At 43.3% G+C, this 15,599-nt stretch overlaps 1 protein-coding gene across 1 annotated transcript in view; it reads left to right on the plus strand.

Moving 5' to 3' along the window:
- Nucleotides 1-15,599, plus strand: part of URB1 (URB1 ribosome biogenesis homolog) — a 94,593-nt gene that overhangs the window by 4,557 nt on the left and 74,437 nt on the right. The window contains exons 2-3 of the mRNA XM_053564749.1: nt 9,156-10,025; nt 14,963-15,102. Of these exons, the coding sequence (XP_053420724.1) occupies nt 9,893-10,025; nt 14,963-15,102 (273 nt within the window). The 5' untranslated portion in view covers nt 9,156-9,892. The remainder of the gene's footprint in view (nt 1-9,155; nt 10,026-14,962; nt 15,103-15,599) is intronic.

Genomic DNA, 15,599 nt, shown 5'->3' on the forward strand with positions numbered 1-15,599 from the left:
TGGGCTAAGTCTCTACCAATTTCTTGACATTCTTTAATGTCTTCTTAAAAATATTTTTTCATTTTCACTTCTTTTTGCATATGCCATCAATTTGTTTCTATGTTAATCATAGTTTTCTCCTTGTAAAAGGAGAGTTCAGCACAAGCAAACCTTTGGAGGGTCTTGGAGCATGGTGGATGATTGAATTCTGATTCATGGGGAATTTTTCAGTGTGGGAATTCCCAAGTATTCAAAGTGGTACGCTCAGTTCCTGGAGGATTGCATGGTCTGCATCCTGGAGGGAGCAACAGCATCTTGCCCACCAAGGCTGGAAGGTGTTGATTCCAACAGAAGTCCTGAGGCTGCTGCTGGTGACCTGCTGCCTTCAGGGGACAGGGCATCCTGGGCCCTACCAGTGAGCAAGGAGCAGTTTGTCTTCAGAAATTCCTACTCTCTTTAAACCTTCCTTCTACTTTGGTACAAGGCATTGTGCCATATGAAAGGAAAGTGATGATGGAAGGAAGTTCCTAGTATGTTGGAAAGAAGCAGCTCTGGTTCTAGAAAACCAAGTTCACTCTGAAAAGTGGACATAGCATAGGGCAGTCACTGGTTAACAGTATAGGCTCTGTGGTCAGCGCTCAAGGTCCAAATCCCAGTTCTGCCCAGTCTGGTGCTTATATGGTGGATGGTGGTGGAATTCTGAGCTTAAAGAGCTAATCAAATGTAGAACTTCCCACACAGATAGCTATGATGGTAAATGCACTCATTTTAAGGACTTTGCATATTTCTTTTTTTTTTTTTTATTGAGACAGAGTCTCACTATGTCGCCCTTGGTAGAGTGCTGTAGTGTCACAGCTCACAGCAACCTCAAACTCCTGGGCTTAAGCCATTCTCTTGCCTCAGCCTCCCAAGTAGCTGCGACTACAGGCACCTGCCACAATGCCCAGCTATTTATTGGTTGTAGTTGTCATTGTTGTTTGGCAGGCCTAGACTGGATTCAAACCTGCCAGCTCTGGTGAATGTGGCTGGTGTCCTAGCTGCTGAACTATAGGCGCCGAGCCTGCATATTATTATTCATTTTGCATAAGATGATGTTTGGTTTCAATTTGAACCCCTGAGGAATAACTTTGTGATCAAATACACTTTGCCCTCTTGGGCAATGATGAGAACAGCTTCCAACTTATTTCTCTGAATGACAGTGGCCCTGATCCTCTGGTGGGACACTAGAATGGGATTTTCCACCAGAATTTTGTTTTTTTCTATGAACTGTCTGAGACACTCCCTCTGAACCTGCTTTCTGAATACCCACCTCCCTCCCTACCACTGGTCCACTCTGTTGGCCTCCACAGGCCTGCCTCACCTCCTCATCAGCTTCCTCTGCCCAGCTGTCCCCAGCCCTTTGTGATGTACCCAAGGTTTGGGGATGTGGCTTTCCTCTGAAATGCCAGCCAAATCTGCCTTGAGTTCTTCAAGTCCTCAAAGACCTGATAAAACACACACACACACACACACACTCTTCATAAAAATTATATTGAGACTATTATTGAGACTCTGTCTCAATAAAAAAGAAAAAGAAAAGAAAATTAATATGCAAAGTCCTTAAAATGAGTGCATTTAACATCATAGCTATCTGTATGGGAAGTTGTACATTTGATTAGCTCTTTAAGCTGAGAATTCAAAATTATTTTTCTTTTTCTTTTTTTTTTTTTACAATTTTTGGCCGGGGCCAGGTTTGAACCCACTATGGGGCCAGTGCCCTACCCGTTTGAGCCACAGGTGCCACCCTTATTTTTCTTTTTTAAAATTATTTTTATGGCAATAAAATATAAACAATAACATAAATTTTACCATTTTTAAGTGCACAGTTCAGATGTATTAAGTACAATCCCATTCTTATGCAACCAGCACCTCCATGCATCCACAGAACTCTTTTTGTCTTGCAAAGCTGAAACTCTGTCCCCGCTAAACAATTCCTCATTCCTCCCTCCACCTCCCCCCCCTCCATTCTAATTCTATCTGTATGTATTTGACTACTCTGGGTGTAAGTGGAATTGTACCCGATTTAGATTGGCTGCTTTCACTTAGCATAATGTCTCAAGGTACTTCCCTGTTGTGGCATCTGTCAGAATTTCCTTCCTTTCTGCAGGTAAATGATACTGCGTTAGCCCTTCTGGGGCTCTTCCTGAAAGGAAGAAAGAAGAGAAGTAGTCACAAATAATCCCTAGTCGGCTTTCCCGGGGGAAAACACCCTTAAAAACCCCTCAGCAAAAGTCACAGAAGGGTGAGAGAGACGTTGGGAGGCTGAGGGCTGTTGCACAGGGAGATGACCAACCCCTGAATGCCCCTAGGAGCTGTCAATGGTGCCCTCTGTAGGTGGGAGTCCTAATTTATGTCTTAGGAAAAGTGATAATAGCCCAAGAACATAAAATAATTTTTTTGTGTGGTACAATCTATATAACATAAAATTTACCATATTGAACATTTTTTGGAGATATGAAGGTCTCACTGTGTTTCCTAGGCTGGTCTAGAAATCCTGGCCTCAAGTAATCATCCTTCCTTGGACTCCCAAAGTGCTGAGGTTATAGGTATACTATGCCCGGCCTGGACCTGTATAGCTCAGTGACATTAAGTGCATTCGCATATTTGGTCAATAATCACCACCATCCAACCCCAGCACACTCCATCTTCCCAAATTGAAACATTGTATCTGCTAAATACTAACCTCTCATCCTCCCTTCTCCCAGGCTCTGGCAACCACCACTCTATTTTTTGTCTCTATGAATGTGGTTACTCTAGGTCACTCTTATAAGTAAAATCATACTTGATTTGTCCTTTTAGCTTATTTTACTTAGGATAATGTCCTTAAGGTTGTAGCATGTGTCAGAATTTCTTTCCATTCTAAGGCCGGAAAATAGTCCGTTGTATGTATCTACCACATTTTGTTTATCCATTCATCCATCGATGGACACTTGGGCTGCTTCCCCTTTTTGGCTATTGTGAATAGTGCTGTTATGAATATGAATGTAAAAATTTAAAATTTTAAGTGATCATTCTCAAGGGAAAGCTTAAAGCTACTGAAAAGAAAATGAATCAAACTCCATAAAAGAGAAATTAGGATTAAAGTGAGCTCTGATTAAAGGTCTAGACCTGAAGTTCTCAAACTTCCCCAGTTCATGGCATCCTTAGTGTCGCCATAATTTTTCACAGTACCCCAGGACAAAATGAAAATGAAAAATCTGAACTATTTGTTTATTAAATAGCTAGATCCAAAAACTTAGTATTTACGTTCTATTAATTAAGGAGCAATTTGAAAAGTACACATAAAAGAAGAAATATTTTGTTTAATTTACTTAAAAAAGATTTTTGAGACAGGGTTTTGCTCTGTCACTCAGGCTGGGGGTACAGTAGCATGATCATAGCTCATGTAGCCTTGAACTCCTGGCTCAAGTGATCCTTCTGCCTCAACTTCCCAAGTAGTTAGGATGACAAAAACCAGCCACCACACCTGGTTAAGTTTTTAGATTTTTTTTGTAAAAGATTGGTCTCACTATGTTGCCTAGGTTGGCCTCCAACTCTTGGCCTCAAATGATCCTTCAGCCTGGTCCTCCCAAAGTGCTAGGATTATAGGCATGAGCCACCTCACCTGGCCTTGATTTTATTTTTATTATTATTATTTTAAAATGTTGTTTCTTTGTGTAGTTCCAGGTGCTGGAGTGGGATTGATTGTATTTTTTAAAAAGCATAAGTGACTCGGCACCTGTGGCTCAAGCTGCTAAGGCACCAGCCACATACACCTGAGCTGGCGGGTTCCTATCCAGCCCAGGCCTGCCAAACAACAATGATGGCTGCAACCAAAAAATAGCTGGGCTTTGTGGCGGGCGCCTGTAGTCCCAGCTACTTGGGAGGCGGAGTCAGGAGAATCGCTAGAGCCCAGGAGTTGGAGGTTGCTGTGAGCTGTGATGCCCAGCACTCTACCCAGGGCGATAGCTTGAAGCTCTGTCTCAAAAAAAAAAAAAAAAAAAAAAAAGCATAAGTATTTACTAATGGGTCATGTATGCCTGTTGGGCATATTATAATTTCTTCAACCTTTCCATCAGGTTGGACACCATCACCCTTATTTCCCCTCCTCAGTTGATCTTTACTTAGTACTTGCTGTTTAAAACAGTGACCACTGGAAACCCGATTTGCAAGGCTGTGACATCACCTAAAGGCTTGGTGAAAATGTGAACTACTTTGATAGTTTGCCCAATAAACAACAGATGTCAAGAATAGCTGGCTCCATGCTGTCGCACAGTGGTTACAGCACTGGCCATATACACCAAGGCTGGTGGGTTCGAGCCCAGCTTGGGCCAGCTAAACAACAATGACAACTGCAACAAAAAATAGCCGGACGTTGTGGTGGACACCTGTAGTCCCAGCTACTTGGGAGGCTGATACAAGAGAATGGCTTAATCCCAAGAGTTTGAGTTTGCTATGAGCTGTGACGCCACGGCACTCTACCGAGGGTGACAATGATGTTCTATCTCAAAAAAAAAAAGAATAGTTGTATTTCCTTCAACTTATAAGAATATTCCAAGGCAAATTTTGAATTTCTCACAATGCTCTGGTCGCTCTGGTGCCCACTTTGGGAACTTCAATCCTAGGCAATTCAAATGTTACCAAAAACTTACCTTCAGGGGCCGCATGAATTATGGTTCCTGCACTCTTTACCCTCCAGACACGCTGGCCTTCTTGCTGTCCCTTGCCCACTCTGCTCATGTTCCCACCTCAGTGCCTTTGCGTCTGCTGTGGCTTATACTTGGAACGCTCTTTCCCCAGGTTGCCATGGTTTCCTCCCTAACTGACTGGGGTGCCTGGTAGCCCCTGACAGGGTGCCCCTCCCCCCTTTACTCATCTGCAGAGTGGTGACCTGCCTGCCATTCTATCAGTCTTCCTGCACCTTAGTGGGTGATATGTCCCCAAAAAATCCTCTCTGAAAACACAATTACATTTGAAATTAGTAGTCCAGCATGACTTTAATAGTAATAAAGCAAAAGCACAGAGTTGATGTAATTTAAATGTTAATGCACAAAAAGGAAACAAACTGAGCAGTAAAGACTAAAAAAGAAGTAAACAAAATAATGCAATTCATGAAATTGTTGCAAATTAATCTAGCAAGCCAGGATACTCTGAAGGGAGATGTGAAATGAGACGATGGCAATGTAGTGACACTGGCACTCTGTTACTCCTGGAGACCCAAGAATCCAAATTGTTTCCCCACAGGGGAAGAGACAACTGCACCTCCTCCTGGGAAGAACGGCAAAGTCAAAGTCAAATTGCAAAGAGGCACTCACATCAGCATGGGAGGAATTTGTGTCCCTATTTTGCAATCTATCACCATCTGTTTCACATTGATTTTTGGTGCTATCTTTATCATAAACCAAGTTCCTATAATGTTCTCTAGGTTCATCCATGTTGTTAAAAATGGCAGGATTTCTTTCTTTCTTTTTTTTATTTTTTTAAGAGATGGCGTCTCACTCTATTGCTTTGATTGGGGTACTAGAGTGCAGTGGCTTGATCATAGCTCACTGCATCCTCATTTTCTTGGGTTCAAGAGATCCTCCTGCCTTAGCCTCTCAGGTAGCTGGAATTACAGGTGTGTGCCACCACACCCAGCTAATTTTTTAGATGTTTTTTTGGAGATGGGATCTCACTGTGTTGCCCAGGCAACAAGCAATCCTCCTAACTCAGCCTCTCAAAGTGCTGGCATCACAGACTTGAGTGACCTCCCCTGCTGATTTTCTGTATCCCTTTGACATGCCTTCATTCTTTTGTTTTAGAAGCTTTTCTTACTTTCTGGTACTATAAGGTGGTCCAAGCTTATGTGTTCCTTATGTCCAGCTCTAGAGCCAGTCATCTTTTCCAAGGAGCCCTGACTCTTAATAGTAGTATTAGAAACCAAGATCTGGACACTGGGTGTGCTCGCTGCTACTGAGGTGTCACTGCTTCTAGGCCCTGTCTGTGAACAGAGGTAGGATGTATATGCACATGTACAAACCCAGGTATTATACATATCTATACTTATTTCCATATCTGTCCATTTCTATATTAAGCTAAACATGAGATTGTACTGCTATTTCTAACTCTAATCCAGCAGCATAGGGTTCATTCTAGCCTTACCCTCCTGTTTACATTAACTTCCCTCTCCAACAGTGAGAAACTTGGCTATCACCGTCCCATGCATTTATTTACTTTTCAATCTCAGGATACATGAAAAGCAGTTTCATATTTGTTAGCCCATCCCTCCATGACATAGGTCTATTTGAGGGTCTGAGTTCCATCCCACTGAACTCTTTGTTTATTCTTTGACCCCTGCCATTTTAATTTGATTATTATAACTTTGAAGTGTGTCTACATGCATGAAATAATAAGACCCCCTTTAATCATGTCAGGTTGACTTAGCTATTTGTGGGCTGTTATTTTTCTATTTAGATATGTTTTTTTTCTTTTTAATTTCTTAATTTTTATTGGAGTGGCAATGATGTTACAGTTTGCTTTAGGAAGAATTTACAATTTTGCGACATGAAGGCATTCATTCTTTGATGAACATAGCATACCTTTTTATTTAGTCAGATCTTCATTTACAATTTCCTCTTTAGCAGTGTTGTGTATTTTTTAGTCTAATTCTGAGATGATTTGCAGGGTTTTTTCCTTCAAAAATGTTTTATTTTTGATTACAATTTTAAATAGCTATTGCTAATGTAGAGGTAATCCTACTGATTTTGGTAACTCGATCTATCTGACATCCTTGCTAAATTTTTATTTGTATTTCTGCAGAATTTTCTAAGTAAATGACAGTCTTTTTTTTTTTGTCTGACCTCACTAACTAAAACTTCTCGTACTAGATAGTAGCATGGTTGGCACTTCTGTCTTTTCTATTGTCCCTGGCCATAATTTTCAATCTGGAAAAAAACCCAAAAAACAGAAACAACCAGCTTTTGGTTTGTGAATATTCTGTAGTGATTTTTTCATTCTCCTTGTAATTGATTTCTGTTTTTACCATTGTTTCTTTATGATTTCTTTGGGTTGTTTCCATGTTGTACTTTTTCCAATTCTTGATTTGGAACATTTATTATTAGTTCATTTGTTTTCAGTATTTCTTGCTTCTGCTAAATGTATTCAAAGTAATACATTTTCCTCAAAGAACTGTGACCCACAGATTTTGCTACACAAAGTGCTCATTTTGTTGCATTCCAAGTCTTTAATAATTTCTCTTACACTTTCCAAGGATTATTTAGTAGAAAATCCTACCCCCTAGATCTATGGGATTTAAAAAAAAAAGCCTGTCTTCTTAAGATCAATCTCTAACTTTATTGCTTTATAGTCAGAGAACATTGTATGATGTTGATTTTTCGGAATTTATTAGAGCCTCTTTTATAGCATAGAATATGGTCAATTTTTATGACTGCTCCATATTGACTTAAAAATAACTTGTATTCTCTATTTGTGGGTATAAAATTATCCTACAATCTATTAATTAGAATACGTTTTTATTCAAAAGTTCCTTTTTCTTATATTTCGGTCTAATGATTAAGACTAGTCTAAATCAGTCTTTACAATAGCTTTGAAACACATCATTTGATATTTTAGTCTGTAAACTAGGTATGAATTTTGGTATACTTTTCTGTTTAAAGAGTAGGGTCATAAACTCAGCAACGTAGTACTTTTGAGTCATCCACTCTGAGACCCTGGCCATCAACACAACACATATTCAGTGAGGTTATGGCCCCTGTAGGTAATGTCCTAATAGGACCAGTGGGTGGTTCCCAGAATAGATTTGAAAGTATCTATTTTTTAAAATTGAGTCATGTCCCAAAATTATTAAATGTAATATATGGAATTATGGCTGGAATCCACAGGCAGATTTATGCACAAAGTTCAGAAGTTTCTTTTCTCCCTTGACCAATTACCTACTCATCCTTGCATTCAGTGACACAGGGACTAGAACACAACTATCAGAAATTCATTTTGGGATTTGTGATCTTCAAGTGTCCTCTTTTAAAGTATAAACATATTCATGGGTGACCTGGCATCACTGATTCATGGCATTGTGTTAAGTTAGTCGGTAGCATATATTTGCACTTTGAGCCACACTTGCCACAGGTATGCTTCTGGCTAAGGCTGGGATGGGCCAACTTCTGTTGTTTTAACTTTAGAATACACTAGATGTATCCTGGCTCTACCAATATTAGCTAAGCAATCTTGGCTAGTTTCTCATCCTCTCCAATTCTTTGTAAAGCAAACCAGCAAACCAGAGATGGTAATTTGCCCAAGATTACACAAACAGAAACTGAACTCAGAGCTTTTGACTGTTTACTAAGTCTCTCTGCTGCCTCTTCTGTGGTGTCCCCCAGGCAGAAAACAAAGTTGGAGGTTGGCAGTTAATCAAAGAGGACCAGCGTGAATAATTAGTCAGAAATTGTCTATCTTTACTAATAAGAGCAATGCCCTTTACAGCTTGAATTTTGAGCATATTCCCTTCTCTTAATATTGCTGTATCAGCTCAAGTAGGCTGTGGCAACTCCTGCATGAACTGCCTACATCAAAGGCATTTCCACAATGCCTCTGAACAAGCCAGAAACAATCCTCTTGCCAAGCCAGAGTCTCAGGATCAACATAAAGTGCTTTTTCTAGTAGAAACTTTGAAACTCCCCAAAGGGAAGAAAAGACCATGTCCTCAGATCCTCAAAACACACCTGCTTATAGAAAACCTAACAATATTTCCTTAGACTGATGATAATCTGAAGGAGAATTCTGGGAATCACCAAATTACTCATCTAACGAGCGGTTTATGATTTATTTGAACACATACATACCCAAGTATTGATTGAAGTTGTATAAAAAAAAAGAACAAGCCTGTTTTTACTTATTTTTAGCTCCATTTTGTTTCGAATCATTTAATGTGGTCCACAAATCCATTAATAATATCTTACAAAACCACACTGTACTTTTTCCCCCGTCAAGGCAGTTTTTCACACATGGCATCATTTGCTGTTCATAACCGCCCCAAGGAATTGGGTAGGGCTAGCTTTGCTGTCTCCATTTTAATGACAGGAACTTAGATTTGGAGGCCCCATGCTGTCTAGGAAGGATTTGCAGACGTTACTTCGTTTGACCCTCTCCTCCCACCTTTGCAGGACACAGAATGCCAGTATTCTCACCACTTAGAGGAAACCTGGGCGGACCATCTGGGACGACATTCTATGATACAAGCCGATCTGGTTCTGGTTGTGACATAAGCTGAGGGTCAGGGTTGGGGCCTAACCACACGGCCCTTGGCCCTGGTGCTTGCAGGACCTCCCAGTAACAAGCCTGTCTGACATTTAGTCAGAGGGAATCCACCCTTGCGCACCACCCATTGGACCTCAAACTGGCAAGATACTGAATCCTGTTGGATGTAAAGGAAGTTCTTCAAGCGACACCGTTAGGGCGACCTCAGGTCAAGAATGACTCTTTGTGCTAGTTCGACGGGTCTGGGACTTTTTTCTGCCAAGCGCCCGCGAGGGAGCCAGCAGGTGCAGGAAGCGCTCCCCGGCGGTCCCCAAGCCGCGGCAGCTGGACTGTGGTGCAGCGGAGAGGCCACTACGCCTAACCGCGAAGGAACCAATAGGAACCGCACACACCCCAAGAAGTCTGGGATTCCCGCTTCCGGCCAGCACGCCCCTTCCTCTAGTCCCGCCCCTTCCGCCGGTCCCGAGCTCCACAGGGCCCGCCCCTTCCGCCGGCCTCCGCTCCCGAGGCCCCGCCTCTTCCTCGAGTTCCGGCTGCTTCCTTCCGGCATGTGAGTCTGGGGCTCGTGTCCGCTGTCTGTGCTGGTCTTCTTGCCTGGTCCTCGAGGGTGTGTGATTTTCGTCGCGCCTCCGCCCTATCAGTCATGGGGGTCCCCAAGAGGAAGGCACTGAGCAGACAGGCTTCCTCCGCGGGCGCAGCCAAGCGAGCACGCACAGAGGAGCTCACGGGCGTGCTGTTCAAGGCTCAGCTGAAGGACCCGCAGGGCATCGGGCCAGGTGAGTGCTGGGCCACACGCCCAAGGTAGGGAGCGCGTGCTTTCGAGGTGTCTGAGTGAGACCTCTCTGTGCCACCCGAGCCTCTCCTTTCTGCAGCTTTGGGTCACCTAGGGTCAGTGCCAAGCCTCCAGTTTTGCAGAAAACTGGGGACCTAGTGACCAGGCGTGCAGGGTCCCACGCCTTCTGGAGCAGCTCCAGGACTGCGTGCTGCACTTCCTTGCCCTGGCCTGTCAGCAACAAGAGGGCCCCGACTTGCTTGGCTCTGACAGTTTCATGCGACTCTGTATTTCCCTTGTACGGGAGGCATCCCTTAGCAAGCTCTAAAACTTCTTTATGGCAGCTGTCAGGCAAGTGTCCTACTCATTAACACAGCAAATGTGTATAAAGTTCTTATCGAGTGAGCAAAGGGCAGCTCAGTGAGACAGTATGCTACTCCTTGCACCATTTTTGATAACATATAAGAAGCTACCAGAAGCCACAACAACAATTTGTTACTTGACCAAGATTGGGCCAGTGACTGAGATGGAGCAAATTCTGTAATTGAATTTCACCTTTTGTAAAGTATGACCACCCTTCACAAACACTTGTAATTCTTTGGAAAGTAACACCATTGAAAAAAACATAGTTGAACTTGCTGCCATGTGGAAATGTTGTGCTGTCAGGTTATAGGAATTATTAAATTAATGGTCAGAGTCTCTTCAATTTCCGATTTTTCTCCTCTAGATTTTATTTTTAAAATTTGATACCTGCACCTTCATTGTTAGGAAGATGACACCAATTTTAGCACAGAATTCTACATTTCTCTATTCATTCAGTAGTTACTAGGGTAGAGATAAAAATAGTGAATGAAAGTCTGCCACTGATTTTGCCATTGTGGAGTTTACAGAGAGTTAAGTGGGGAAGGCACATAGCAATCAATAAAATTACATGCATACAGTTTAAAGCACAACTTCTCCAAAGGAGAGGTATGTGGTACACGAGGGTACACCTTGGATCTAAGGTGGGAAATCAAAGAGGGCTCCTTTGAGGAAGTGGCTTTTCAGAAAGGTGGTAGTATGGGATGGGGATGGGAACCTGCCTGACTGAAAAGAGAGCATGTTAATTTATTGAAAAGATGTAGTATCCATGTTTCATAATCTTGCACAGAGAGCTCTGTGACATTGAGGTGCTGTACATGTATCATTTGACAGGTGTCAGAAGGAAGCCTGGGTTGACCAGAGATGGATATAGGTGAAGTAGTCAAAAGAGGGGGCAAGGATGAAGTCAGTGGGTGAAAATGTGAATCCCTTGTGTGAGGCTGTGTTGGATTTGTGCCTGAACGTGGACTTTATCTTGGATTGTCCTCCTCCCTTTTAATAAGCTCTTGTATCTTCTTGTGATAGAATCACTGGAAGATCAGGGAAGTGGAATTAGTGGATGTTAGAGGAAGCATTTCTGATGAGAGTGCCTTCCTATAGTGGAGGAATGAGAACAGCAGGGTTAGACTGGCAGAGACCCAAAGGCTACTCAGGCGTGGATCAGTGTCAGCTTCAGGGAGGATCACAGATCAGGAAGGGGTCTGCTCTAAGCTAGCGCCTTTGAAAGCTTTTGTACATGACTTCTCTGGTGATAGGAAAAGGCCAGAGTAATTGCAAATATTACTATGCCAAAGGTTAAACCTCATCTCCCTATCTGCACGTTGCTTCTGGGTTTCCTATTGAAGTGTGTGGTAACTCAGTCACCTGGGTGTTCCTGCCTCAATCCATCCCCCGGCCTTGGTGGTGGTTCTCTTCTGAGTATTTCTGGAGCCCGTTTGCTTCCCTCTCTTCTTCATCATCACCCTAGTATAGGCATCAGTCCCAGCAGGAGCTGCCCAGGGTTGGTCTCTTTTGTACTTTGCTTCTCTTTAGCCCATGCTACATGGAGCAATCAAATGGTCTTTTAAAACATCAAATCTGATCATATCACTCCTATCATGACATCCTTCAGTGATGTCCTTTTGCCCTTTGGATAAAATCCAAACTCATTGCCATCACTTCATCCCACCTACTTCTCTTCCTCTCGGGCAGCCCTCCCCATTTGCTCCCTCACCCACACACCCAGCTCCAGCCACACTCTGTACTCCTCGGCTATGGGACTTTCCCCATCATTGGCCTGGAACATGGTCTTACCCTGCCTGCCTCCACCATTCTGACCATTCTCACTATTCTCTTGTTCGGCATTATTTCCTCAGAGAAACTGTTCCCAGTCCTCCCAGCTAAAACGTGTTTCTAGTTTTAGCTTTTCACTATACCCATGACTTTTCCTGTAAGGCTGTTTCTACAGTTTTAATATATGTCTATTTAAGTGATCTGGTAGGTGCTTAATAAATGTTCATGAAATGAGGATCAGTCTTGACCACCAGAGTGTAAGCACTATGTGGGTAAGAGGCTATTTTCAGCTTGTTGACCAGCACGTCCCAGACACCTCCTGGTGCCTGGTGCACATGGTTGGTGCTCAGTGAATGGAAAGAGGGACGCACAAACAGGTGGCAAATATAGTAGAACCACAGTTCCCATCCTCCCAACACCCTGGAATGCTACAAGTTACATGCTAGGGCTTAGCAAATGATTTCTTTAAAAAAGAGTAAGGATCAGCAATGCCCTCTGTGCATTAACAGCCCTTGCTATCACTTGCATTCTGTATTTCCTGGAGGGAGAGTAGGTATTGTGCGTGGCTCTGGGATGCCTGTGAGGTTTGAGCTCCTGTGACCCACAGCTACCTCTGCCAGGACACCTGTGGCCCTTGCTTAAACTGATCATTATCCTGCACTGCACACGTGCAGTGATGGATCTGTTCCTGTGCTCAGAGCAGCACCTGCTCAGCATAGATGCTTGGTAGCTGTCAAAGGAATGAGGGTAGTCACTGCAGAAAATGTCGCAGCATAAAATGGGATCAAAAAACACCTTGTGAGGCTGGCAGAAGCTGAATATGAATCTGGTGCTGCTGAGGACCACTGAGAGCTTTGTATTTTTTGAGGATTTGCCTGGCCCAAAGTGTGATACTAGATGCTTTGTGTGTAAATTAGCCTTTATGCTTCACACAAACCCTGTTGTGTAGGTCCTGTTCCCATTTTCACTTTACAGGTAAAATATCCCAAATTGAGAGTTTAGTGGCTTACTCAGTAGTACCACACTGCTAGTAAATGGCCAGGCAGGGATGCATGCCCAGGCGTCTGGCTCCAGTTTATTTTCTTGCCTGGTATGTTCTTAGTCTAAGCTGCAGCCCCCGAGGCCTGGGTGGCTATTGCTTAGTAGCACTGTATGTGCGTCAGGGTGTAAATCAGAGGTATATGGAGTTGCTATCTGGAAAGAAAGATTTATTGGTCTGTTCTGCTCAGCTGGTGACCTGACCTGTAGTACCAAGTCCTTTTCTGGGCCTCGGGCTCTAAGGGGACATAGAGATTGATCTGAACACAAAGGGATCTCAGACTGTAACCTCTGAAGAGAGGTTGAAAGAAGCATTTGGTTTTCAGAGGTGCCAACTCTGAGATGGTAGCTAGTGTGGGCAAGAAGGAACCCATTGCAGGTGACCCCAGAGGAGGCAGAAGAAGAGTCTCCTGAAGATACTGGGGTGCATGACCCTACCTTGGTGTTTATGTGAAGACTGCACATGAAACTTCCTAAAGGTTGTTGGTATTTTATACTTTACTAATTAAAAATGACTAGGAGTGTCTGAATAGAAATATTCAGTCCCCTTCCCTTTTTTTCTAATATAGGATTAGGTCTTCCCCATCCCCTGGAAAATATGAAAGCCCTAATAAGATGTGCCACTTTTAGCCTGTGTTTTGAGAAGTGTGGCCCAAAGAGGGTCAGGGAGAGGCAGTTTCCTAGAGCTCATATTCTAAAGGGAGAGAATTCCATGGGCAGCAGGCACATAGGTAAGGGGCTCTAGGGGTCCAGATATCAGTTGTATTAAGGGGAGGAATCCTCAAGCTGTTGGCAGAGACATTTTGGAGGAGGGAATTTCTGGGGTGGTCCGTGGAGAGGTGAGCCTATAACACCACCTATCTGGGCTTTTGCAGAGTGCCAGTGTCCCCTGGAGTTCTGGGTATGCTGACTGTGGGCCATGCGCTGTGTGGGCATGCTATACCCCGCCTCTCACCTACAGCAGCAGGTGTCACTTGTGTGATGTATGCAGCAGTTGTCCAGTTTTAGAAGGGAGAACATGGGCTCTGGAGCCGTACTGCCTGGGTTTGAGTCCTGGTGTTACCACTTACTAGCTGTGCACCTTGAACAAGGACCTTGCTTTTCTCATCCATGAAATGAGGGGAAATACTAGTACCTGGGCTAGAGGGTTGCAGTGAGAACTAACTGATGTAACATCAGTTTATTTCCATGTGTAACTCACATAAAACTACAAATATGTAGCTGATTATAATTGCAATAGAAAAAAATTCATCCTATTTCATTACCATGTTGTTTTTATTGTTACATCCATTCTGTGGATGAGAGAGTAAAAGCTAGGGGGGGTTCAGTTTGTTTTATCCTGCACTGCCTTCATTGCTTACGAGTGTCCTAGGGCTGCTATCGCTGGTGGCTTACACAGCAGAAACTTACTTTCTCATACTTCTGGAAGCCAGAATCAAGGTGCCAGCATAGTTGGATCCTAGTGAGGCACTCTGCCTGGCTTGCACGCAGACTTCTTTCTCACTGTGTCCTCCTCAGTCCACATGCAGAGCGAGAGCGCGCTCGTGTCCCTTCCTCTTCTTATAGAGACACCAGGCCTCTTGGATCAGGGCCTCACTCTTATGACTGTATGAATTTTGGAGGGAAGCAGTTAAAACCACGGCATTCATAGTCATTTCTGTGCTGTGTATTTAGACTAGGGAGGGTCAGGGAAAGCAGGTCATGGTAGTGGCTGTGATCATTTCTGAGAAGACTGACCTTGTTAACGTTTGAACACAACTTCTGTTTCAGCCTTGGAAGCATTTGTCTCTGCTGCCAAGAAGCTACCACGAGAAGACATGTATGATATTGTGGAAGGTTATATAAAGATTTCTGTGGAGTGTGCTGAAATTTTCCAGCTTCTAAGTGGAGAGAAGCGACCTGAAAGTGAAGTACGTTGTTCCTTACTGGCTTGATGTAGAGAAGAAAAGTTAGTGCTACTGTGTGTTGAGCTTGATGAAGAGAAATGTGATAGACATTTCCAAAACTTAACCATCTTTCTACGGAAAATTATACTTTAGGGTTGGGTGCGGTAGCTCATACGTGTAATCCCAGCACTCTGGGAGGCCCAGGCGGGAGGATCACCTGAGCTCACAAGTTCGAGACCAGCCTAAGCAAAAGTGAGACCCCGTATCTAAAAATAGCTTGGCACTGTGGCGGGCGCCTGTAGTCCCAGCTACTCCAGAGGCCGAGGGAAGAGAATCGCTTGAGCCCAAGAGTCTGAGGTTACTGTAAGCTATGATGCCATGGCACTCCACCAAAGGTGACAAAAAATAAATAAATAAATAAATAAAATTACATTCTTCTTTTATAGTATGAAAAAACAAAAAAAAGAAAATTATACTTTGTCCTCATGTGATAGGGCTATATTCATTTTTGCCTCTGTGAC

Source organism: Nycticebus coucang, chromosome 16, assembly GCF_027406575.1.
Source record: "Nycticebus coucang isolate mNycCou1 chromosome 16, mNycCou1.pri, whole genome shotgun sequence".
Classification (NCBI taxonomy): domain Eukaryota; kingdom Metazoa; phylum Chordata; class Mammalia; order Primates; family Lorisidae; genus Nycticebus; species Nycticebus coucang.